Raw genomic sequence first — 23,762 nt, forward strand, 5'->3', positions numbered from 1 at the left:
AGATCTAATAATGGTATACAGTTCCAAGTCCATGGAAAAGCTGATGTCTGTGAAGGTTCTCAGTCATCCAGGTCATAGTTATCCAGCAAAGGTTGAGGTCAAGAGAAAGACAAGAAGTCTACTGGATGAGAGACGAAACGTCTTCTAGTATCTTCAACCAACTCCAGTTGCCCTTGACCCCAACCTGCCTTGTATACGTGGAAAAGCCCCAGGTCTTTTCAGTCCCTAGACTTCCCTTTTACTGTGAATGTTAATTTTCTACATAGCGAACTTTCAACCAGTGGCTAATGGTTTTAGAAGAGCTGTACTGTATATTTGCTGGACAGATAACACAAATAAACCATCCTCTTCATCTTAGTCCTTAAGATGCATAAAATAATTAATTGATAACAAGGATATTATGATAAACACCTGTAGTGTCTCTCGATCCCCCTCACAGTTGATGCGCTGCTCTGGAATGGTTTGCCTGAATTTATGTAACTTTCACAGAGTAATGTAGATTCATTATATTGTAAAAATCTACCTTTTAAAAGTACGTTCTCACTCTGTCTTTATTATGTATTATTTATCATTACTATGATGGATATTTGGTGACTACCATAAAGAAGGTCTTTCATTTTTTTCCCAAATTAGAGAGATGGTTTAACTAGTTTTTTTTTAGCTATATCATTTCTTATTTGTGATTTTTTCCACCAACAATGCGTTAGTCTATCTTTCAACACTTTCAGATTGTCCCAGCCTCTCTGACTCTCAGGCAAGCCCATTCTTAATGCATTACTGGGGACTATTTTCAGCGGCGGATGAATCTAGTGAGTATTTGGGGCAGCAGGACAGTGTATGTGGGATGGAGTTAAAATAAACTACAGTGAGTGTTCATAGTGATTAAGGAACATGTCGCCCAACAGTATTGCTCATCGATGTAATCGTTTTGTTAATGGAGCTCTGAGAAACACATATCTAGCTTTGAAAAACAGATTACACTTGTAACTATTGTCCATTCATTGTTGGTTTTGGTCTTTTCATGGGATTTATTGAGAAGAAGAAAATACAGAATGTCACCAGACATATCCCTGAAACAGGATAGAGCAGACTTCATTTCAAACAATACACAGTCCAAATTAAAACAATGTCATTTTAACAGCAGTCTAAAACATACAGCAGATCATATCCTCATATGTTTTTTCACATCTGCAAACTGTCTTTTAACTAATCCATGAAAAGATCTCTGGGAATGGCAGCACTGCAAAAACACCACAAGACTTAATAAACCAAGAGGCACTTGAGGTAACAAATACCCTCACTATAATCACCATGATATATTAACACTTACTGCATTCTGTATAATGTGAAGATACTTTTTATACAATATATGCAATATCAAGATGAGTTCTACATAAGGACATACAGAAATCCAGTTGTCCTTGTTAATATGCAGATTTATGCAGCAAGGTGGATTCTAATCAGACAATCAAGACTTGACTGCAATTATGTTATCGTCAAGTTATTATCCTAATGCAGAAATGTGTTGGGATACTGCCTTTTACTAATAATGACCCACTTAAGGTCACTATTCTCATGCAATTTAACAGATTTATTTATCAATGAACGCACAGTTTATAACAACTGTCAGATGAACATTAGATTTTCCCATCAAATCTATGCCGTGGTACTTGTAGTTAAAACATGTTATGTGTGGAGTGTGAAGAGATTTGTGGTGCTGAGGGCTGGGATGTTTTTGAGAAACCTGGTGCTGATGATATCTTACAGAGCACATCAGTATTCTGCAGGGCCGAGAGAGCTGAGACCAGAAAGCAAGAAATGTCTCCCCAGGGTGGCAGGAATCAGTAGTGCAGGTGTGTTTTTGTCACAGCTCACAGATTAACTGGGGCAATACAAAGTGTTCCTCTCTTTCACACCAATACAGACACAGACACATGTACACAAACGCACCTGAACCCTAACACTTGCATGCTGCAACACACGCACACACACACACACGAGTAAATACACTCACATATACACAAAGAACTCTCATGCGTCTCCCATGTGCGGTGTGTCCTTCAGATACACTTGGCCTCCAAGTCGTAGAGTAGAAGAAGGTCCGAGATCACGGCATCGATGTCTGCTTTGGTTACGTCCTCACACAGCACCTACACACACAAACACACGCACAACACAGATTTCAGCTCCACACCTGGCCTGAATAAACAGTGGACATCAAAGGTCCACACACCATTTCAAATGACCTAGATTTCGTTGCCTTGAGGACTGAAGTGGAAAACCATAACCCATCCTGACTTTTTCCTTTTGCATATAGATACTTATAAAATCTAAGCTCTAACAAAAGAGACCTAATTTGTAAAATTGTTTGACAATGGGAAACTATAATTGCCACCACCCTCCAATGAGTACTTAACACATACAGAAGGCACTTCTGCTTAGATGACTGGTTGGGGCTGGATGGTGCACAATACTGCAAGGCTGTATGGTTGCTGTTGGCATGACCCTAAAAAACAGGGCGCACCTGTGTAAGGCTAGGCTGTATGTGTCCGTCACACCGTGAAAGTACCTTTATGGACCAATTTGAACATTGCACATGCTTTAAATTCAACTAAATGTGAGTCGGACACATTCTGCATCCCAGAGGTTTCTTTACAATGTCACAGCGACGAGTTTTCATAGAGACCATTTCTTTGGTACCAAATAAGCGTAGGCGGTTTCGCGGTATTTTGGTATACCAGGGTATTTAGAAATCCAGACGGCATGTCTTTCAATACCGTCACAAATACAGACGCTCCTCTTTCTATTAAACTGATATGGAGATGCTGCATTGAGCTGATGTATTGTAGTGTACGCACTAAACATAGGAGGCAATAAACTGCGACTGCCAGCGGTGGGATAACGTTACATGTCAAGTAACCAAGAAAAATGGCTCTGCCCCTGTTTGAGAGTATTTTGGGTTCAGTTCAGTTTAGTAGATAATGAAGATGAGCCAGCTAACAGGGACAAATTGTGCACATCATCTCTATTCAGCCCACTGATGTGTCGTATCCAAGTGTCATGGGGTTCGCCAGCAAGAATCTATGGAAGAAGGCGCTTATTTCTCATCTATTCATTAATCTACAGGCTATCAATATTAAAACCCAGCGAGACTTGTCTAAGTAGACTAACTACCTATTCCACACACAGCACTGTGTGGCAATGGTATAGATGCTACGATTACTTCTATCACCAGCAGCTCAGCTTTTTGTGTTTTTCTTTTGTTTTTTTTTAAATAATGAAAGTGAAATGTCAGGAAGGTATGACAAAACAGATGCCGCCCAAGCCTAGTACCAAGTAGCTCCAGTGAAAAGTGCAGCGAGGTCTGGTGATTATCCAGAGTAGCAGACTGATTGAAAACTAACTTTTTTTTCTCTTGTAACTATTAAAAACGTTTTTTGTGGTATAAATGTGAAGTACCTCGTTCATAAATGTGCTTTCAGACAGTGAGCAGACGCCACTCTAGAGAAGGCACAGCTGTTGGCCGCTGCAGCTGGAGTTTATGATAGTTTAACTTTTTCAACTCGCTGTGTGACCATGGAAACCACACAGAATCTGATTTTACGGAATCTGAGTTTCACGAAAATTTCCCCTCTTCACCAGCTTCAAAGTATGATTATCTGCTCATCAGGTTTATGATAGTAGTTAGCAAATCCTGCTATATTAAGCGTGTCATGTGGTTAACCCTTGCCTCTATCTTAAGCAACAACCTGCTGTTTTTAGTTGCGCAATGAGGTCACATCAGGTACATCACAGCAGCCCGTGGTGTACAGGCTGAGAGGATGGCAGCTGGGAGCCGTCGTGATGGCGTTGTTTACTCTTCAACTAACAGTTCAACTGATTTCACTTCTTACTTATCAAATTACTGACAGTTCAACAAAATACATTCTTGTATGTTCTTGTGTGTTAGAATTACATTCATCCAGAGACCTGACTCGTTATGAATTGTAATGTTGCTCCATATCTGCTGGATGTGTCAACAGGCAACTGTTTGCGAACACGTTTGCCCTAACTTGTCGGTGGTAATAGGGCTGGGCAATAAACAATAACGATAATTATTGCAATATAATTTTCCTCAATACTAATATAACAAATGTTCAATAAATGTTTGATTAAGATATTTATTTTTGTTGAGGAAAAGGGACTGACAAAAGACTTAATTTCACTCATGGGTATTTGTTGAAAAAAGATTTGTTTTGAATGTTCTGTCTCAGTGTGTTTGGCATCAAGTGTTTGTTCTGATCATAAAGAAAAGTTTAAAACCACAATCAACCATCTGGTCTCTTCAACTTTCACTCTGGAGCAAAAATCTGCCTTAAAACATAAAAGAAATAAATGAAAAATGTGATATTTTTCCTGATAATTATCCATACCAAATGATTGTGTAATTTTTTTTATCATGATAACTGTTTTGGCCATATGTCACGTTTCAAACTCGACTTAATAAACACACATTCATACACAGCCCCCTTTCTCTCGCTCGCTCTCATGCACGCACACGTTTTTCTTGATCAGTCCTCACTCTTCACTCTGTAATTATGGAGGCACACACACCTGCCACCACTCTTTCTCCCCGACGGGCACCTCCACGCCGTAGCTGTTCAGAGCCAGGTACAGCGTTGCTATGGCGATGTGTTGAGGTGTGTGGTGGATGCACATGGCTCCGTGGTAACAGTCTCTAAGCAATGCCCAGGAAGTCTCAGCAATGGGGGTCCGAGCCCAAGCATGGCGGTTCACGAGCGACTTCACAGACAGCAGGTAGTGGAGTAAATACTGGAGAGAAAAAATACAATTAATCTATGTTTGAGGCAAAAAAGTTTTAGTTTTAGTTTAGAAAACTAATTAATAAAGTGTGCAACGGTGATCAGCCAATCACAAGTAAGCAAAGTCATTCTAATTGACTTTTCTGTTACTTGTTCTTGACTCTTTGATGGATCACTGAATGGAAGGGTCAGGTGATTAAATAAAGAAAATAGAAAAGCTACATGACATCAGATCTGCCAAGGAAAGTGTTGTTGTTTAACTACTATTTGAAAACACTTCTTCGTACAGCAACTGTACACACAAACACATTTAGACAACCATGACAACATCAGACAGTAACAGCGACAGACAAGGAGGATGAACACTAAATAGGGGGGACAGGAATACGCTCACGTGCACCAACATGAGCGTGCACACACACCTACCTTGTGAGGGTGTTCAAAGGAGACTTGGAAGTTGAGCTGTCGGAGGATGAGGAGCTCACACTGCACCACGCTGTCCCTCAGGTCCCAGAACTCCTTGTCACATTCTAGAGGAGCGCTGCCACTGTTGAGATACCTGTGAGGGAGGAACGGAAGGACAGAAGGGAGGTGGGAGGGAGGTGGAGGCGAAGAGCATTCAAGGTGACCACTTCGAACAGTGATGAGAAAAACAAACATTCTGCTGTTAAACACTCAATTCTGAGTATTCTGTGCCACTTCAGTTGAAGTGAACTGCACACGCTGATGAGTTCTGTTACTCATCATCTGTTTTGTAGTACATATAAAATACATATAAAAAAGGTCTAGTTTTACAAAGAGGTATAAAGTAGGGCTGCAATTTCAGATTATTTTCCTTACTGGTTATTTAACCAATTATTTTATTATTGAATCAATTAATCAAAGGACTGGGACTAGTCTGTGTCTATAGGTAATCACACATCTGAGCTGACAATGACCTGTGGAGTCCCCCAAGGCTCCATTCTGGGGCCTCTTCTGTTTAATATCTACATGCTTCCACTGGCTCAGATTATGAAAAACAACAAAATATGTTACCATAATTATGCAAAAAAATCTTGGTGTGGTCATGGACGCCTACTATCATCATCTGAAGAATATATCAAGGATTAAAGTACTTATGTCTATGGGATTTTAATGAAAAGTCCTCCCCATTGACATCAAAGTCAAGACAAAAACCTTTAGTTCTCAGGTAACAGTCAACATCTAAAAGGAACTTAAAACTAATTGCTTCCATGAGAGGCTTTTATCTGCAATCTTTCTCATACAACTTAGTTAAACAGTTTTAAACAGACCAAGCACATTACCTGTGGCTCACGTTGAGGATGTCACGGGTCCTAATGTGCTGCTCCTCCACTTTGCCAGCCAGATACACACAGCTCATGGCCACCAAGTAGGGTTCATACGCACGCAAGCTGACACGCTCAAAGAAACGGTGGTACAACACACATGCTGTGGTCACGGGCACCGAGCGCATGCCCAGCTTCACTCCTGAGCAAAGGAAGAAAGAAGCAGTAGCCGACTCATTTCGTAATCTGATTTGGTGTTTCATCATCTTTGACAAACTCATCCACACTCATGCATGTATTGCTATCTATAAATACATGTATTTAGTAAGTTTGAATATGAACTGATAATGAAACTGAACTGCACTTTCATTAAACTTTATTATTAATTTAAATCATTAAAAGAAATCTGTGCAGTAATTCAGAGTTTTGGACTCGGGCTAGTATGACAATAACTCAAAATGTCCATTTCTACTTTGCTTCACATTATCATTATCTTCTTCCACCAAAACACACACTTAGTAAACAATCAACAGTGTAGATGCAAAGCTAAAAGCTGAGTAAGTGCTGTTTGGTGGTTCAGGGGGTGTGGTGAATTTAACAACAGAACCGAAGTGATGAAGAAAAACCATTATACATTAAATTGACAAATTCTGTATTCTCTCTAAATAAGAGAGAGGTGACCATTTCAGGGCAATGGCTGATTAGTATTTCTTAAATGCTAGCAGCATCTGAAGCCTGTTCTCAAACAATTAGACAGGATCCAAATAAAAGTATAACGTTGCTTAAGTCAAAATGGGACGAGATGGTAAGTCCTTGTAAAGTTAGTCAAAAGTGCAATGATTGGATGTCCTCCATAATTTTGACGTAGTAAATCTGCATTTTTACAATGATCATTTAAACTTTTATCATGCATAACTTTTCTTCGTTTTTTCTTTTCCTGGCTTCCACAGTTTACCATTTATCCCACAAAGCAGGTGAATTACTGACACAAACACACCGTTGTCTGCCTACCTGTCTCCATAATGAAGCTACAGACGCGAAAGTGTGTTTTGATGTCCCGGGCAGGGTCAGACTCTGCATCCCCGCCGGAGTCTCTCCTGCCCGCCAGACACTGCGGTCTGTCTCTGGCGGCAGGTAAACGAGAGGACGGACCCTCCATGGCGCACGGACCATCAACAGGAATATCACGTTTTCTGTTAACGTTTCAAAAACGACTCTTAGAGGGCTAACAAGAAGGCAACTAGTTACTGCTGCTTCACCCGGGGCTGCAGCAGGGTTGGTGTGTGTTTCAAATTTAGAAAACGCTCAAAAACTTCAAAAGTGCTAAAGTTATCTGGATGAGCCTGATTTGTTGCTAGCAAAACATGCTAGTTACGTTAGTTGCCGGAAGACAAACAGCCCAACTTCCGGCCAAGAGTTCCAAAATAAATGTCGCGTGCGAATATTTTCTGTCGAAGATGTTTGAGAGGATACTTTTTCTAAATTATTGCGCTATACTCATTCTAATGGACGCTGAAGTGTAAGAAAAATGTTTTTTAATTAAAAGTTTTTATACAGTTTATTATTATTATTATTATTAATATTATTATTATTGGGTCTATTATTTTTTTGTGTTTATGTGTCCTGTGTGTTTATTTCTCATAAATCAGGAACAGGGCTTAAAGCTAATATAATTGTCTGTAGGCTTAGAGCTGCAATTTCCGCTTAGGAAATGTCTGGAAAGGAAAAGTTAGTTTGATTATGTTGCTAGGCAACGGATCAACAAAAACAAACGCGCAGGCTGCAGACAGTTGCGGGAATGTCGTCCAGTTACTCCGCAAACCAGGTAACCAAATTATTTTTAAAAAATATGGAAATATTAGACATTTTGCTGGTCTGTTTTGCTCATGCACACTTTCCATCCTCAGTATGAGAGTGCCTTCAAGTCGCAGAGACTGCAGAACTGGTGTGAGACTAAGCATTTCAATGAGGTAGTTATATCAGCAGTCCTGTCTTGTTGTGTTATACTAGATGTATTTAACATTGTAACATTGCCTGGTAGTTTCAAGAGTAGCATGGCATCTGAAATTTTTGATGAATGACTTCATCTCACTGTGTGTGTGTGTGTGTGTGTGTGTGTGTGTGTGTGCGTGTGTGTGTGTGTGCGCGCGTGCGTCTAGAGACCCACTGCACATAAGGGTCACACCAAATTCATTGCCAATGATAGAGGACATTTGTTCCCAGGAGTGGTAAAGGTGAGAGCATATCAACCCTCTTCTTCTCTCTTCATTAAAAATTGCCTTTCTGTGAATCTATGTATGACTCCACCTCCCTTGTGTGTGCGTGTGTGATACAGAGAGGCAGTGCATGGCCCAACTTTAAGGGGACCTGGGATCTACCTGCTCGTATCCCAGCCCATTGCATCAACCCTACGGGCCGTTCTGTGGAGGGTCTCAACAGGCTGAAGTCCTGGGGCTTCGACCCACATCACACTGGCAAGTCTCAGCCACACAGAGGCAGCAAAAACACAGATATGCTGCAGGATGTTGGCAAGCAGGTTAGACCCAGTCTAACAGGAGGCAACACACACACATACATAACATCCACACATCATATACAGAAAGCCTTTCAGTGAACTCATAAAACCTGTTTTGTTCACGCCTTATTATTTAACAAGATCTACATTCAAAAGCACATTCTGTTTTCACATAGACAAGGAAGTTACTGTTACAGGATGGTATGACCTTTGAGCTGAATGCAGCAATCAAAATGATCAAAGGTGTGAGCAAAGACTCAAACCATCTCTACTCAAAGATGAGTAAAATGATTAGCTTCAGGACATATACAATGCTTCTCATGAATAGAATAGATGATGAAACAAATTGCTCCGGTTACTTACATCAGCAACTAATGTTAAAAGTTTTAGGCTACATTTAATTTATATTTAATTAAAATGCAATTACAATTGTTTTATCATCTCAAAAGGAAATCAAACACTTGTTATAAAAAACGTTAAAGCAGATTAATGACCGGCCGTGGGGATAAGGGTGGAGATGTTTGAGATCATAACACAGGCTGTTTTTTGAAAGAAATCCAGTCTGTGGTGCTCTCAGGCATGCTGAGGTGGTGTCAGCTGTCCACCATTATATGGAGCTTAATTCTAAGAGATGACTCAGACATTTGATCTGGAGAGTTTATGGGCTGAGCAATGGGTGGGGTCCGTTAGCCATTATGGACCATTAATCGATTAATAACAATAAGCTTTTCAATATTTTTAAACATTAAATTTGTTTGATATAATATATATAATAGGATTTTTGGATGTTTTATCATAAATCATGAAATCATATTTTAGAGGAAATGCAACTGTCAAAACCTGTGACATCCCAGGTAAATAAACCTTTGCGTAGCATACACTGGCTGGGGCACGCACTCGAAAATAATATCAAATTGTTTATTCAGAGTAAGAAATGTCAAATCAACAACATGTAACTTATAGGACAATTAAAAGTTATTTTTTCTGTCACTTGCATTTGTTTTTTTAGGCTACATATGTAATTACAATGGTCTGATTCTAACACCCATGAATATTGTCTTTGACATGATAAAACACATTTTTAATAACCAGAGGAAATAGTAATCAGAGTTTTGCATAAAGTTGCCGTAGAATGGAAAACTGTATTTACCTTGGCATAGTAAAATAAAAAGAGTTCAGTACACAGAACTAAATAAAGTAAGCCTCATTTCAGTTTGCTCCTTCATATGTAAACTTTGCACATGCAAAAGACCCCGGAAAAAACAACAAACCAACCAGCCAACAAGTGCTAGACGTGATGCGGATGTTGTTCAAGTTGGCTGTCTAAAAGCTAAAAAAAGAATGGAGAACAAGAGAGATAGGCGTTCTTTCAGCAACTGCCATTATTGTGTCAAAATCTAGGATGCAAAGAACATTGTTGTCTGTTGTAAACTTTGTGTGAGTAGCAAAAAGTTTTCAACTGACAACAATTCTAATCTAATCTATTGAAGCATCTGCTTCAGTAGTAGCTCAGCAATGTGAAACTCCGGCTGCCACTGCCAGATATGCGTGCACTCGATGGGAGAGAGTGACGTTAAGCAACATTTTGTGTTTTCTAAAAACACTGTGAAAGTAATATAGTAACGTAACAAGTAACGTATCTAGTTACTTTTAATACCCAGTATTAAGTAAAGTAGGCCTAATCTTATTACTTTTTAAGGAGAAGTAAGTAAAAAGTAATTTATTACAATTTCTGAATAACTTGCCCAACACTGGCAATAGGACAGCTAGCTGCACTGCTAACTGAATAGCTAAGAGCAGCTGCTGTTAGCAGTAGTTAGCAAATAACTGGTAACTCCGTAAACCAAAAGTTGAGGCAGACAGAAGTCATCAGAGGGAAAACCAGACAATATTTTCTCAGTCAAATCTGATCCAGTTTCACCAAAACCACAGAATAAAGTTATAAAATTGTATTTTTATATTCAGTCTATGTTTTTTGTGCATCAATCAGTGACGCCTATAGAGCCCTATAGAGAGATCTATCTCTCTCTCTCTCTCTCTCTCTCTCTCTCTCTCTCTCTTTTTTTGACACTTTATTAACCACAGACAGTGACTTAGATTTGCTATACATGTCAGAGGTCGCACTGGGGGATTAAACCCAGGTCTCTCACACCAAAGGCATGCATCTTATCCACTGGTCCATCACCATCACCACCCAAGACATAATAGTTTTACAGAATGGGTTGTGAGTCAGTTTTACAATTTAGAAACAAGACCATGTCTTCTAATCTAATGTCTTCTAGTGTTAAGGCGCAGAAAAATCATACAGCAACTTCTGTCCAGAATTCTTGAGAATAAGTACAATTAAAGAAAAGATGACTTATAGATTCAACTTCTAGTTTACAGAAAGAAAAAATACATTTTAAATTTGTTTGACAATTTATTACAGGGATAGTGTCCATGTTCCAAATTTTCATATGGACTTTTTATTAGTCTGACCAGATATCCTCTGCCAAGAGTTCCGGGAAGTTTAATTTCCATAAGAGAATCGATTTGTATAAGTCAATATGACCAGAGGTGAGAACTTGCTCCGCCCCTCTGTCATGCTTGGAGAAGAAGGCCGATCAGAAGCAAGTGGGCTAGCTAGTGGGCTGCACCAAACTATAACCACGTTTCCTGGCATGTCCATCTAATCTGCCTAAAGTTCTTTTGAGGAGTGGAGGAGAAGCAAAATACAAATAAGGTCTGGACATTTACAAGAGACTGGAACTACTGTAGACCATGCTTGTTCCCCTGTGGATAGCCTGAGGAAATGCATTTAGCTCTCTGTGTTGCCTCAAAAAATAAGGAACAATTAAAACACTCTCTGATCTCAGTGCATGGAACAGTTAAGTGCTCCTGCTTTCTCTTCAAGTTACTGTATTATGCTTATCATATACTAATTCTACAATTCTGAAAACAAAAGTGAAGACTATATAATTTACAAGTTTAGGGCATCTAAATCAGTCACACAAATGTGTTTGTATTTTCAAAATATAATTTGGTTGAAAAAAATGAATGTGACTAATCTACCCAACATTTCAGTGAAGGAAAACTAATAGCATGACCAGATTAACACCCTAGAACAAATTAGTTAACCTTTATTTAAAGTATAGGAAAAAGCAAGACTGTAACTTTTGAAAGGAGAAATAACACATTCTTCCTCTTACAAATGAAAAATGTAATTTATATGCAAACAAACACATGCTTGGGCCATTCAATACACAGGATTTATGCTGCTTCAGTTTTACTTGGTCTGGTATGATCTACTGTTACAGTAGCTAGTATTATCAAATTCTGATAGAAGCATTGCTTCAAAATGGTGATCAAGTTTGTTGACTTTATGACTCTTTTGTGACCTCCTGTTACACAACATTTTGGCTTTAATCATTATCTTGCATTTGTCTCTTGAGGCCACAGTAGCAAAATAAGTTCCTCTGTTTTTTTTGTTCCTTGCCTATAGAAATATGGAAAGTGGTCTTAGTATGCTTTTTGTATTCATACAAATGCAGAGCATTACCAATGCTCAAGTCATTTAACTGGATTTTCCAGTTATGAATGGAAGAAATCTGTAACAGTACAGGTGCTGGTCATATAATTATATCATCAAAAAGTTTATTTATTTCAGTAATTCCATTCAAAAAGTGTATAATGTATACATTCATTATTCACAGACTGATATATTTCAGTTCATTCCTTTTTGATTATATTAACTAATGAAAACCCCAAAATCAGTATCTCAGAAAATTAGAATATTGTGAAAAGGTTCAATATTGAAGACACCTGGTGCCACACTCTAATCAGCTAATTAACTCAAAACACCTGCAAAGGCCTTTAAATGGTCTCTCAGTCTAGTTCTGTAGGCTACACAATCATGGGGAAGACTGCTGACTTGACAGCTGTCCAAAAGACGACCATTGACACCTTGCACAAGGAGGGCAAGACACAAAAGGTCATTGCTAAAGAGGCTGGCTGTTCACAGAGCTCTGTGTCCAAGCACATTAATAGAGAGGCGAAGGGAAGGAAAAGATGTGGTAGAAAAAAGTGTACAAGCAATAGGGATAACCACACCCTGGAGAGGATTGTGAAACAAAACCCATTCAAAAATGTGGGGGAGATTCACAAAGAGTGGACTGCAGCTGGAGTCAGTGCTTCAAGAGCCACCACGCACAGACGTATGCAAGACGTGAGTTTCAGCTGTCGCATTCCTTGTGTCAAGCCACTCTTGAACAAGACACAGCATTAGAAGCGTCTCGCCTGGGCTAAAGACAAAAAGGACTTGACTGCTGCTGAGTGGTCCAAAGATCTGCTCTCTGATGAAAGTAAATTTTGCATTTCCTTTGGAAATCAATGTCCCAGAGTCTGGAGGAAGAGAGGAGAGGCACAGAATCCACGTTGCTTGAAGTCCAGTGGAAAGTTTCCACAGTCAGTGATGGTTTGGGGTGCCATGTCATCTGCTGGTGTGGTTCACTGTGTTTTCTGAGGTCCAAGGTCAACGCAGCCGTCTACCAGGAAGTTTTAGAGCACTTCATGCTTCCTGCTGCTGACCAACTTTATGGAGATGCAGATTTCATTTTCCAACAGGACTTGGCACCTGCACACAGTGCCAAAGCTACCAGTACCTGGTTTAAGGACCATGGTATCCAAATTCTGGGTTCAATCCCCCACTGTGACCCATCCACCATTGTGTCCCTGAGCAAGACACTTAACCCCTAGTTGCTCCAGAGGGGTGCAACCTCTGACATTGCGATTGTAAGTTGCTTTGGATAAAAGCGTCAGCTAAATGAATAAATGTATAGAGTTACTCAACAGTAATTGTTGCATTTGTAAAACGTGGAGTATTTGTTTGTGGGATTGTTAGCTCTAACATGTCATGGACACCACTTTTTTGTTCCATTGAATGTTTGAGGGCGCCATATTGTTGATTCAGAATTCAGACACTGAAATGAAATGGTAGACAGTAAATGGCTAATGTTTAGATATTGCTTTGTAAATGACATTCCTGACTTGTCCTGAATTTTTCTAAATGTGTTGCGGCTACACGATGATTTATTTATTACCAGATAGTAAACACACCCTGCTTACCGAAATGTTCATCTGTGATGCGGTAGAAAGTAGTGTGACAGTAGCTCAAGCAAAATAGAATAAAGTCAGCAAACTAGTTCAGTAATATCAGTTAGACAGCAATTGCTAAGTAAAGTTTAAATTATTAGCCACAAATAGCAAGTGATTTTACCAAACCAAATAAGTCTGTTGCAACAAATCATGAATATTTAATGTAACAGAGAAATACGTAAGATTTGAAGCCATGTTTTCAGAGTGGGCTCATCCCTATGTTCCCAGCATGAATTAAACCTACATTATAAGAGATTATCTTCGCATTTCAAATGGGCAAATGAACGAAGGGAGACAAGACAACTGAAATGAAGTATGTACGAATGGTAAAAATCCGTTCAGCCACTGTGGAGATAACAGTGTCTAGACTCAAGAGAACTGCCTTGCCCACAAATTAGGGGGCATAGGTTTCAAAGAGTTTAACATCAGTAGGCTTTAAACTGTGAGTCAGTTCAACACTTAACTCATTAACTCAGGGAAACATAGATTAAACCTTGGAACTATAAACACTGCAGAGAGTCAGGATACTGGTAAATACTAAAACACACGAACAAATCGAAAAGATTCGTGAAATCAACACATTTAATGGGTATTATACAGCAATACTCTATCTAATGTTAGCTAACACCAGCCACCATTAGCTATACCACCAACACTCATGGAGCTTACTGACGTGAACAACGGTGTGTTTTTCTGCTTATGAATACAACTTTTTGTGCATGACTGTACCCCTTTATGTGTTCTCATTACTTTCAGACCAATGTGGATGTACAGCAGGCCGGTGCTGCCCCATCATCTGCAGCTGAAGTCCAACAAGCATCTCAGAACCGCCCCATCACTGGAGGCGAGAGAATTGCCAGCCAAAACCAGGACCCACAGGCAGCTGTGGTTGGATCCATTGGTCAGGCTGCTGAAGAAAAACAAGCTATTCAGGATACTGGGAAAGACAAGCCGCCGAGTCAGTGCTCTGTAGCCGAACAGAAGCTGGCTTTGAGGCCTGCTGCTGGAGAGGGAACCAATAGCAGACCCGATACTGGCAAGGGGAGACCACAGAGCAATATGGCGGAGAAAGAAGCCAGCCAAGGAGTACCATCATCCTCTAAGCAGAGACACAGAGATGCACAACAAGACCAGTGAACTTGGACAATAGAAATAACCACTTCTTCATTTCATTCTTCGAGCTACAAAAATAAATGTGCACCAGTTGTTAATTATTTTAGCATGGCTGAAGTAGTTTCTAACTCATGAAAAGTAAATACATAGATTTGAGGGCAAGAATATAAAACACTTTTCTTAAAATATCTTTTAGTTAATAGATGTTTGCGTCATAATGATTACTGACTGAAAGGCTTGTTTTTGCCCACAAAATCCCCTTTACACTGCCTACATCCACCCGTCTCCTCCCTCCTCTCTCTGTGGCTCATACACTTTTTGTGGCACCTTTTTTTTAATCAGTTTTCCCTCCAGAATGTGTTCTTGTTCTTGCTCCAATAAACATTGCAAAAGAATAAGCTATTGTTTTCTCCTCTGTGGAAAGAGAAGTTGCCTGTAGATATGCCTTTGTCAGTGAGTGATTTGATTTGGCCCTCTCAAATTCTGGAAAAGGCTCAGCAACATTTTGCAGCATGATGGGCAATACATAAAGAAGAAACCCTGAATCTTTATACGGTCTGGCAGGAATAAAGGAGAACACACTGATGAAAAATGGAAAATGTGGAAAATAAGAAGATGCTTCTCATCCAGGAGCACACAGACTACATTTATATGAATTTCTTAAATGCGTAGTTGGCCTTCATGGACTGGCACAGACATGCTCTGATTGCAGGTGTGATGTGGATGGATGAACGAAGTCCTGAATCCTGTAAGGCCCTAGGTGTGATCATATTGACGTGTCTATTCTGATTAAGGCGTCTTACAGCGTCTAACATGTCTTTGACACTTGTACAAAAATAAACCACAGCACAATCTTGAATCTGTTATAAAACCACTAACCAGTTACTCCCTCCTCTACACTTCAACATTTAAAAACAATGGACAATAAAAATAACCACTTCTACTGTGTGTGTCCCAAACTGTGACACACATTACATGACATATTAAATAAGCCACAGAGTTGCTTACTTGTTAGCTCATTTGAACTTTTTCATCATTGCAAATCTCCTTATTATGTTAAAGAGACACAACATGTTATCACAGATCTTGGTCAAACATTTTCTTCATACTGACACTAGCTTTACAAAGTTGCATTAAGCACTGGATTGTGTTAAACAAAAGGCACAAAAGTCACATGTTCAGCGTGCATAGAAAGGTCCAGCAGATCAAACCAGGATAAATTATTAATCTGGCAGGAGGAACGATCCAATCCTACGCTTGGTGTGGAGGTTCAGGCTTTGTTGAGATCCTGATTTTCTGAATGATCGCCCAATCCTTCTGCCCGTCTGTGACTTGTATCCTCAAACAGGAAGAGGCAGAGCTATACTTTTTGTCCATCTCCTGCATCTCAAACCTGCCATTCTGCAACGTCCCCACTGAATTGAACTCTGTACAACTCTTCTCCCCGTTCTTGGTGGGAACCACGTCACGGCCAATCTCCACCAGAGCTGACTCCAGGAGATCTTTGCCCCCTGACCCTGTTTCTACAAATATGCCCGTCACTAGTGCAGGATTTGTGAACACCACAGTCAGGTGATTTCCTTTTTCTGGGGAGCGTCCCCAGAAGAATCCCTCGCCGGCATCCCAGGCCAGTTTGGGGATGTGTGTCTTGTAGGGTGACATATCAGAGAAAACCTCAGCTGCAGGATTGGCGTATAACCCCTCTTCAAAGTCCTTGTCCTTTAGCTTGTTGTATGTCCCTTGGAACGAAGAGAAAGTCCCCATGTGTTGGAACAACGAGGGCTTGAAGAAGATTTGCTCTTTCTGAGTCAGCAGCACTCGGAAGTGAGCCATCAACCAGTCGCAGGGCATTTCCTGGTAGAAGACGAAGAGGAAGCGGGCCAGGAGAGGAAGGTGGGCTGATTTGTAGAGTTTCCCGATGTAGCCAAGGGCTGAGAACTCCAGCGTTGCCCAATTGGGGGACTTAGCCTCTTGCTCCTCAACACGCCTCTTGATGGTGGTAAGAAAGTTTTTAGCAGAGGAGATGTCGTCCTCCAGTTGAAGATAGTATCGGCTGAGACCGGCACTGTAGTGGATCAGGAAGGAGTAATCCAGGTTCTGCTTGGAGCGGAACGACACCCTATCAGGGGCATCGTTGAAGTTCCTCTTTAGACCTGAAGGAGAGCCAGAGATACCTGTATCAGTATTCCAGCAACAACAATACACTCATCACATGGATGTGAATGAATCTGTACACTAGAAGGATCAGGCACACTGCACCTGTTAGAGGAGGGTACCAATCCTGAGGAACATGGAGGACCACCAGGTGTCCTTGTTCCAGCTCGGAGGCAAATGCAGTTTTGATCTCTCTCACTGTAGTGACTCTCCAGCCGTCATCGAAATCTGCTAGCAGCACTATCACCACCATGGAAGAGCGCTCTTCAGGAGACGACTGGGAGAAGAGCGACTGCAGGGTGGGGATTAGATAGCTGCCCTTCATCCTCTTCACCGATGATAATCCAATAGACAAATACCCTGAAAAATGCCATAACAGAAACCAAATAAAGATTTTTAAGCATTTCTACTGTAGCACTAATCATGATCTTTAATCATTTGAAAGGATGAATGAATGAATGTTCTCAACACACATGGTTAAATGTGTCAAAAGTTGGGAGAGCATTTTTATGGAAGCCCAAATGATTTAATGAAAATCACTAGGCCCTGCAGTGGGTATCACGCTGTGCCGTCATAAATCTACTGAGCCCTCTGACGGGTGACACAATTCTCTAACTAAACTGTACTTGGATGCTTCTCTCACCCAAGCAAAGACTAGATGCTAAACTACTCAATTAAACCTTATATGTAGATTCTATTAGTTTAGTGGGCATTTAGATCAAAATCAGCCATTTCAAAACAAAAGTGCCTCACTAGATGTTGCACTGCAGCAGAACTTGAGCCACGTTAAAACTTTCTTTGCTGAAGCCACCTGCGTTCACAGACTGCCCCCATTCAAAAGGCTGCTTTTATCATGCTAAGCTAAAGTCTGCCTGAACACGGCCTCAGACTAAACTGTCGTGGGTCGTGAGCATAGACTGTATATAAAAAGGTCGTGAGTCAACCACCATCCCTGCTTTTCTAATTTGACTAGTTTTACAAACAGTCAAGAATAAGCAACCCCTCTGGTATCAGAAACATTTACATGCATGAAACATGACACTTGACCCATGGTCGATGCCTTAACCCCTAAGCTACAGGGGGGCCTGCAAGTTCAGTTAACAAAGACAAAATGTAATGTCGCAGGATGAAGTTTATCAAATAATCACAGCATGATTAAGATTTTGTTCTGGGTCTAAACTGCAAATTTCCTCTCTAACTCCACAGGTCAGCAACAGAAGACTGGGAAAAAGTTGGTGGTGTGAGGGGTTTGTTTTATTTTCCTGCTCAGCAGCATGAGAAGTGTACACATGTGTGAAGGTGAAATGTGCAATTTTTAAGAGTAAAATATTTTGTAAAAATATATGCTTTTGTTTTTCAGCTCTTTCAATGACCTCTTTCTGCGACAAAGCGGCAGCTTAGAAATAACCTTTGCACAAAGTAAATAACGATCATGTCAAGGGACAAACAAAATGTGTCACTCACTCTGCTGAGTGGATGGTGCTCCAGCAAGCAGCTGATAGGACACATTGAAAGGCAGGTAATCTCCCTGTTCGACCCAGGACTCCTTACTAACCAGCCTATCTGCTTGCCAAGTTAACTCCTTTGGAATCTGTTCGTCTGACCTTGTCCAGCCCTGCAAAACAAATGTGTTTTTGAAGAATATGTGTGTATTCAAATGTCTTGTTATCAATAGTCATGGCACACTGTTTTCAACACACTGAAGAGCATGACAAAATTTTCCTTTTTTAAATGCAAGCTAGAGCAGTATGAAACTCTCCCGCTCAGCTAATGGGTTGAAATGTGTATCATTCTGTGTGGGATTGTTTGGCAGGATGGGTGTACACTCACAGAAATGAGGAAGTCCGAATGGCTAATGAAGTACAATGCCCCGAGGAGCAGCAGCACTGCCAAAACAACATTCTTCTTCTTTGAATGACGTCGCATTTCCTATCACACACACACACACACACACACACACACCCATTATACTGGTGTGTAACTCAGTCACCACAACAGTGATCAATTCAAATAGTTAAAGGTTCAGTGTGTAAGTTTTAGTGACATATAGTGGTGAGGGTTGTGAATTGCACCCCCCTCGCCTATCCAAGCGAGTTGTATAGCTATGGTGCCACAGTTTCCACTACAAGAAATGAGGTTTCTTTAGATTTCTATGTCAAGAAATTTTATTTACTTAATTATTCAGTAAAACCATATGTTATAGTGAATATTATTGTTAATTGTTCACTAAACAACAGCTACATCAAGAAATGAAGTGCTACATGGTGTCTCATACTCCTGTAATACATTATTTTACTGTACTTTTTGTTACATCTTGGGAGGGTTGGCTCATCTGGACTAACATACCAAAGTAAATAAATAACATCTCAAAAACACATCTAGGGCATCAAGTATGACTACTTACTGATACCAGGACAATGTAAGCCTCACTGCTTCTGCACCACAGTCCATTATAAAACACATAATCCATGAAGTTTACAAAGGCATAGTGAGGTGCGGATCAAGGCTCCTCTCGCTTTGCTTAATAAGATAAGCAAATCTTACCAAAATTTATTTTTAAATTTTTTGAAATACAACAAAAACACAAAGTAGTACTGACAGCCCTAATTTCAGCTTGTGGTAAAACGTTTTTAATGGGTATTTAGCATGTGAAGTACAAATTACACATTTGTGTGCACAGTAGTGAAGAAATATCTATGTTTTAATATATTATTGGTCACTTGATATGGTCTTGTTATGTATCACATTAGCAGTAAAAATAAATACATGTTTTCCTCCATATTTGACTCCCGAAGGTAAGGGCACATTTCTGTCCACGTTGCAAACCCATAACAGAGTGCTGGAGAATAATTACATGAAATTACAATCCAACTACATTTTTTTTTTCTACCATGGCAGTAAAGGTTTAGCTGGCTGATCTGAGCTTCTATGCTGGAAGCTGCCGTTTTATTGCCAATTAACGACCAGTTACATGAAATTAATCCAGCTACCTACACCACTGACAGGAGAAACACGCCACTTTTCTGGGTGATTATGGCCAGCTTCTAGCTAAAGCTATCAAACAATAGTTTTTATTTGCATGGCTGAAGTCCGACTCAGTTAATTACCTGTCCAGCAGAAAACAGACAACTTCAGCACCGCTTTGAAAACATCTGTCCCAAATCAGAGCCTTCCATCTGGGAAAATCCACACCGATTATATCCGTGATTTCTGCTGTCATCTGTCTGTATCTGTCCTGACTCTGTCTGGCTTCATGGTATAAAGATCCACAGGCTGTCGGCTCTCGTGCTAAATAACATAACAATAATATGTGTGCTCGTTCATTTGTCCAAATGTCATTTCTCTTCTTACTCCTGATAAACCAGAGGACTACTCAGAGACAGTATATTATTATTATTGTTATTATTTCCTCTTCTTCTTCTATGGACGCATTTCATGTAGTGACGGGCGTCTACACTGCCAGAATTATACAAGCAGAAGTAGAACACCGTGATGATGAAAAGTGCTCTGTGGCGACACAATATGTCAGCCTCCATGGACGGGGGACCTGCGGTTATGTTATTGCATTTCTGTCACACAAAAATGTAATATAAGATTCATTATTATGTTTTCAGTGGCGTGTCAAGTCCTTACATAATAAACTGTTTTTCTCCCATTAAGTTAATATACAGCCTATTACAATACACATTTCAACGTTTAATGCTGTAAATAAACATGTAAAAAGAATAAAACTTTCAATAAATGTTTTTAAAGTGCATGAATAAATCCAAAATATTAACCCTAACCCTGGGTAGTCAGTGCGCATGTGTAGGCCTGTATGTGTTTAGTGGCAGAAGAGGTAACACCGTTGATGAACCACAAAAAGAATATTTTACCGTTTTTAAATAGCCGGCTACTTGAAATAGACCCGCGAGGAAACGCGACGTGCATGCAGTTGTCGACAGCACGCAATGCACACAAAACTCTGCACAAAACCGGTGAATGGCAGGCAAGAGAGAGAGAGAGAGAGAGAGAGAGAGAGAGAGAGAGAGAGAGAGAGAGAGAGAGAGAGAGAGAGAGAAAAGGGTCTTCAAAAAGCCTCAGTTTAGCAGGAAATTTACAGTGTAAGTTGAATAAAGAGACTGCAGCTCCGCAGCTTCTCAAGATTAAAGCGGAGCCCTAATAATTTCTTAATATATCTAACTAAAGAAACCTCATTTCTTGACTGGCCACTCTCTGCTGTTTGAGCAGGTACACCTTTTGTGCTGCGTCATCCACTGTAGCTGTCCTACGCTCTTTGAAAGGTTAGGGGGCAGTGGTAGACTGGACAGATGGCTGCAATTCACAACCCTCACCACCTCTAGATGCCACTAAATCTTACACACTGAACCTTTAATGAATGTTTTAGAAGGCTCAGAGATAGCAACCGGTTAGACAGGTTAGATTGGACTGTGTGCGTCGAGGACATGATTATGGCTAGCTCTCTGTGTTGATGAGCCTGATCCATACATTTACAAGATCATATTTACAGCATGTGTCAGATACTGCAGATAGTAAGGTCTAGTAAAGGACATTTCACCGATCAAAAGTCCCTCAACATTGTATTCTCTTCTGCTGTATGTTAAAGCTTATTACTAAATCAGTAGTAGTATCAGAATGTAGAATCTGGCTGACGTCAAATCCTCGTTGTCTCACACTGTCAATCACAGTTAACCAAATATTTTTGTCTAATATTATCAGTATAAAACAGTGCGGATGTAACGATTTTGAAAGCTACTTTTATCTGGCTGAGACTTTTAGTTAATGAATCATGCTCTTATCTTTTTCTATTTCCTTTTACCCACCTCTTCTCACAAAAAGTGGCTGTTTCAACATGCATGTGCTTGCTATGAGCACGGCTGATTTACAGTTTAAATAAGTTTACACTATTACACAATGTGATCCCAGCACAGAGTCGAGTTTTCATATGTGAAGGCAATCTTAAATCCTGACAGAGTGGGATTATCTGTCATTAAATCAAGATGATTCAAGTGCCTATAGGGGCAACATAAGACTGGAACAACCTCCCAGCAAAAAAACTAAAAAATATTCACACAAACTTTGTTGATTCTTATTTATAATTTATTGCTGTAATTCCTTGTGAGCTTTTTATCTATCATATTAGTACTATGTTTGTATTTACATAGCTAAACTTAATTGCACATAATTGTGTAATATTACTCATAATTATATAATTGAGAGATTATTGTTCACCAATAAATTTCACAATGTAATATTATATTGACCACAGCCATTAGACAGTGCTGACTGTCTCCCACCTAGTGTTTTTACCTTTTTCTATTGCTGTTTGGCACTTCTGATTTTCTTTGGTCTTGTCTAGTTGCAGTGGGTTTATGGCTCTGCTGGCAAAATACTATTTAACAGGCAACAGATGAGAACTTTCCAGTGAGTGGGGGAAGTAGGCTAGTGTGTGAGCACTGTATAAACTGGAGTGAATGGATCGAGGTTGACCTCTAGGTTTATATTTAGCCAAGTCAGTCTGCTCCCCTCTGCTATTTACAGGCACTGAAAAATAAGAATGCCATTAAAGTCCAGGAAACATGTTAAGATGGTTAATATCTGGTCAGACTCTTCCTGGTGTACAAGACACACAGAACAGTACGATGAAAGAGTTCACTGCCTTTGTTTTGTCAACATGTACACAGAACCTCCATGGCTAACACTAATTATAGATCAGGCCTCCTCATCTATAATTATCCTCCTCTGCTTCAAATTCAAAACAATGTTTACTCTTGTATAACGGAGTGGATATTAAACCGTGCTGCACAAACCTACTGACACTGATGACGAGCTTCCTCTTTAAAAAAAATAAATAAATCAATCAATAAATCCATAATAAAGCTACCAGAAGAAATCCGCAGCTGGTCCTTTCCGCGTGTCCCGACTGATTCAATTAAAGTAACGTCGGCTGCTCCCAGGGAAAATACACAACGTTATCATTGTTGGTTATTACTGAGCTCCAGGCTCTCTGTTCGAACAGGCTGTTTAAAAATAACACAACACACAATTATGGGTAATAACTAGTTAGTGTTAAGCTGAAGCACGTTTCAGACTACTGCGTACATACCTAATTATAATGGGTTAATTATATTAATTAGCAAAATTATAATTAGGCTCCACTTGAAAAAAGTATCGTAACGTTTGAATGCAGCCTTGCAATAGCGACAGTATTAAAGAGTAAAAAAGTTGAATAAATCAGAATAATACCGCGAGCTCCGCCTTCCTCCTGTTGAAGAAGTGGGAAATAAAAAAACAGAGATCGCTGAATGTGTCGCAGATACAGGCTAGTGCCCTCTCTGCGTGTAGTAAAGTACGTGTGACAGTCAAATATCGCTCAGTTGCTGTTGAAGTAGAAACGAACGTCCGCTCACCTCCTCAGCGGCTCGCTCAGCCGGCGGCTGGCCGTCTTTCAGCGGGCTCCGCTCCCTGAGGCTGGACTTATAAGGCACGGAAAGTCACAGGAGACATCAACGCAGATGGAACTAGACGCGCCCGTTATCTGCATATAACAAGCCACATCCTCTTTCCTCCCCATAGCCTGAATGAAGTCCTTCCTCAGCGCTGCACGGGTGAGAGCACGAGCCACCAGGTGTCAGCCGCTTTATAGAGCCAGGTGTGTCGTCACTGTTGACAGATATCCAACCGCCTGCTACTTAAAGGCAACAGTCACAGGACCTCAGTCTACGGCAAGCCGTTTCAGCTTTTATTCGTTAAAACTTA

General features: G+C 40.2%; 3 protein-coding genes across 5 annotated transcripts; 1 reads left to right on the plus strand and 2 right to left on the minus strand.

Moving 5' to 3' along the window:
• Positions 1-1,008: 1,008 nt before the first annotated feature.
• Positions 1,009-7,443, minus strand: ccnq (cyclin Q). The gene is made up of 5 exons (XM_038723085.1): positions 7,100-7,443; positions 6,107-6,290; positions 5,229-5,361; positions 4,594-4,812; positions 1,009-2,150 (listed from the first exon to the last, which is right to left on the minus strand). Exons 1-5 carry the CDS (start codon positions 7,245-7,247, stop codon positions 2,061-2,063), a joined length of 774 nt encoding a protein of 257 aa, XP_038579013.1. The 5' UTR covers positions 7,248-7,443; the 3' UTR covers positions 1,009-2,060.
• Positions 7,444-7,522: 79 nt separating this feature from the next.
• cfap126 (cilia and flagella associated protein 126) lies at positions 7,523-15,241 on the plus strand. Of its 2 annotated transcripts, XM_038723087.1 has the most exons (6): positions 7,523-7,607; positions 7,839-7,913; positions 7,996-8,058; positions 8,248-8,322; positions 8,424-8,624; positions 14,493-15,241. In XM_038723087.1, exons 2-6 carry the CDS (start codon positions 7,887-7,889, stop codon positions 14,871-14,873), a joined length of 747 nt encoding a protein of 248 aa, XP_038579015.1. In that variant the 5' UTR covers positions 7,523-7,607; positions 7,839-7,886; the 3' UTR covers positions 14,874-15,241. The 2 variants fall into 2 exon arrangements, with proteins under 2 accessions (XP_038579015.1, XP_038579014.1); XM_038723086.1 differs by lacking the exon at positions 7,523-7,607 and having other exon boundaries at positions 7,762-7,913.
• Positions 13,879-23,655, minus strand: LOC119905770 (alpha-1,3-mannosyl-glycoprotein 4-beta-N-acetylglucosaminyltransferase C-like). Of its 2 annotated transcripts, XM_038723084.1 has the most exons (6): positions 23,414-23,655; positions 23,250-23,268; positions 18,834-18,932; positions 18,468-18,618; positions 17,109-17,363; positions 13,879-17,002 (listed from the first exon to the last, which is right to left on the minus strand). In XM_038723084.1, the coding sequence occupies exons 3-6, from the start codon at positions 18,927-18,929 to the stop codon at positions 16,101-16,103; spliced, it is 1,404 nt and encodes a 467-aa protein (XP_038579012.1). In that variant the 5' UTR covers positions 18,930-18,932; positions 23,250-23,268; positions 23,414-23,655; the 3' UTR covers positions 13,879-16,100. The 2 variants fall into 2 exon arrangements, with proteins under 2 accessions (XP_038579012.1, XP_038579011.1); XM_038723083.1 differs by lacking the exon at positions 23,250-23,268 and having other exon boundaries at positions 23,414-23,652.
• Between the last annotated feature and the right edge of the window lie 107 nt (positions 23,656-23,762).

The sequence above is a fragment of the Micropterus salmoides genome, unplaced genomic scaffold (assembly GCF_014851395.1).
Source record: "Micropterus salmoides isolate LMB-PRFRI ecotype aquatic unplaced genomic scaffold, ASM1485139v1 Ms_hic_scaffold_16, whole genome shotgun sequence".
Classification (NCBI taxonomy): Eukaryota; Metazoa; Chordata; class Actinopteri; order Centrarchiformes; family Centrarchidae; genus Micropterus; species Micropterus salmoides.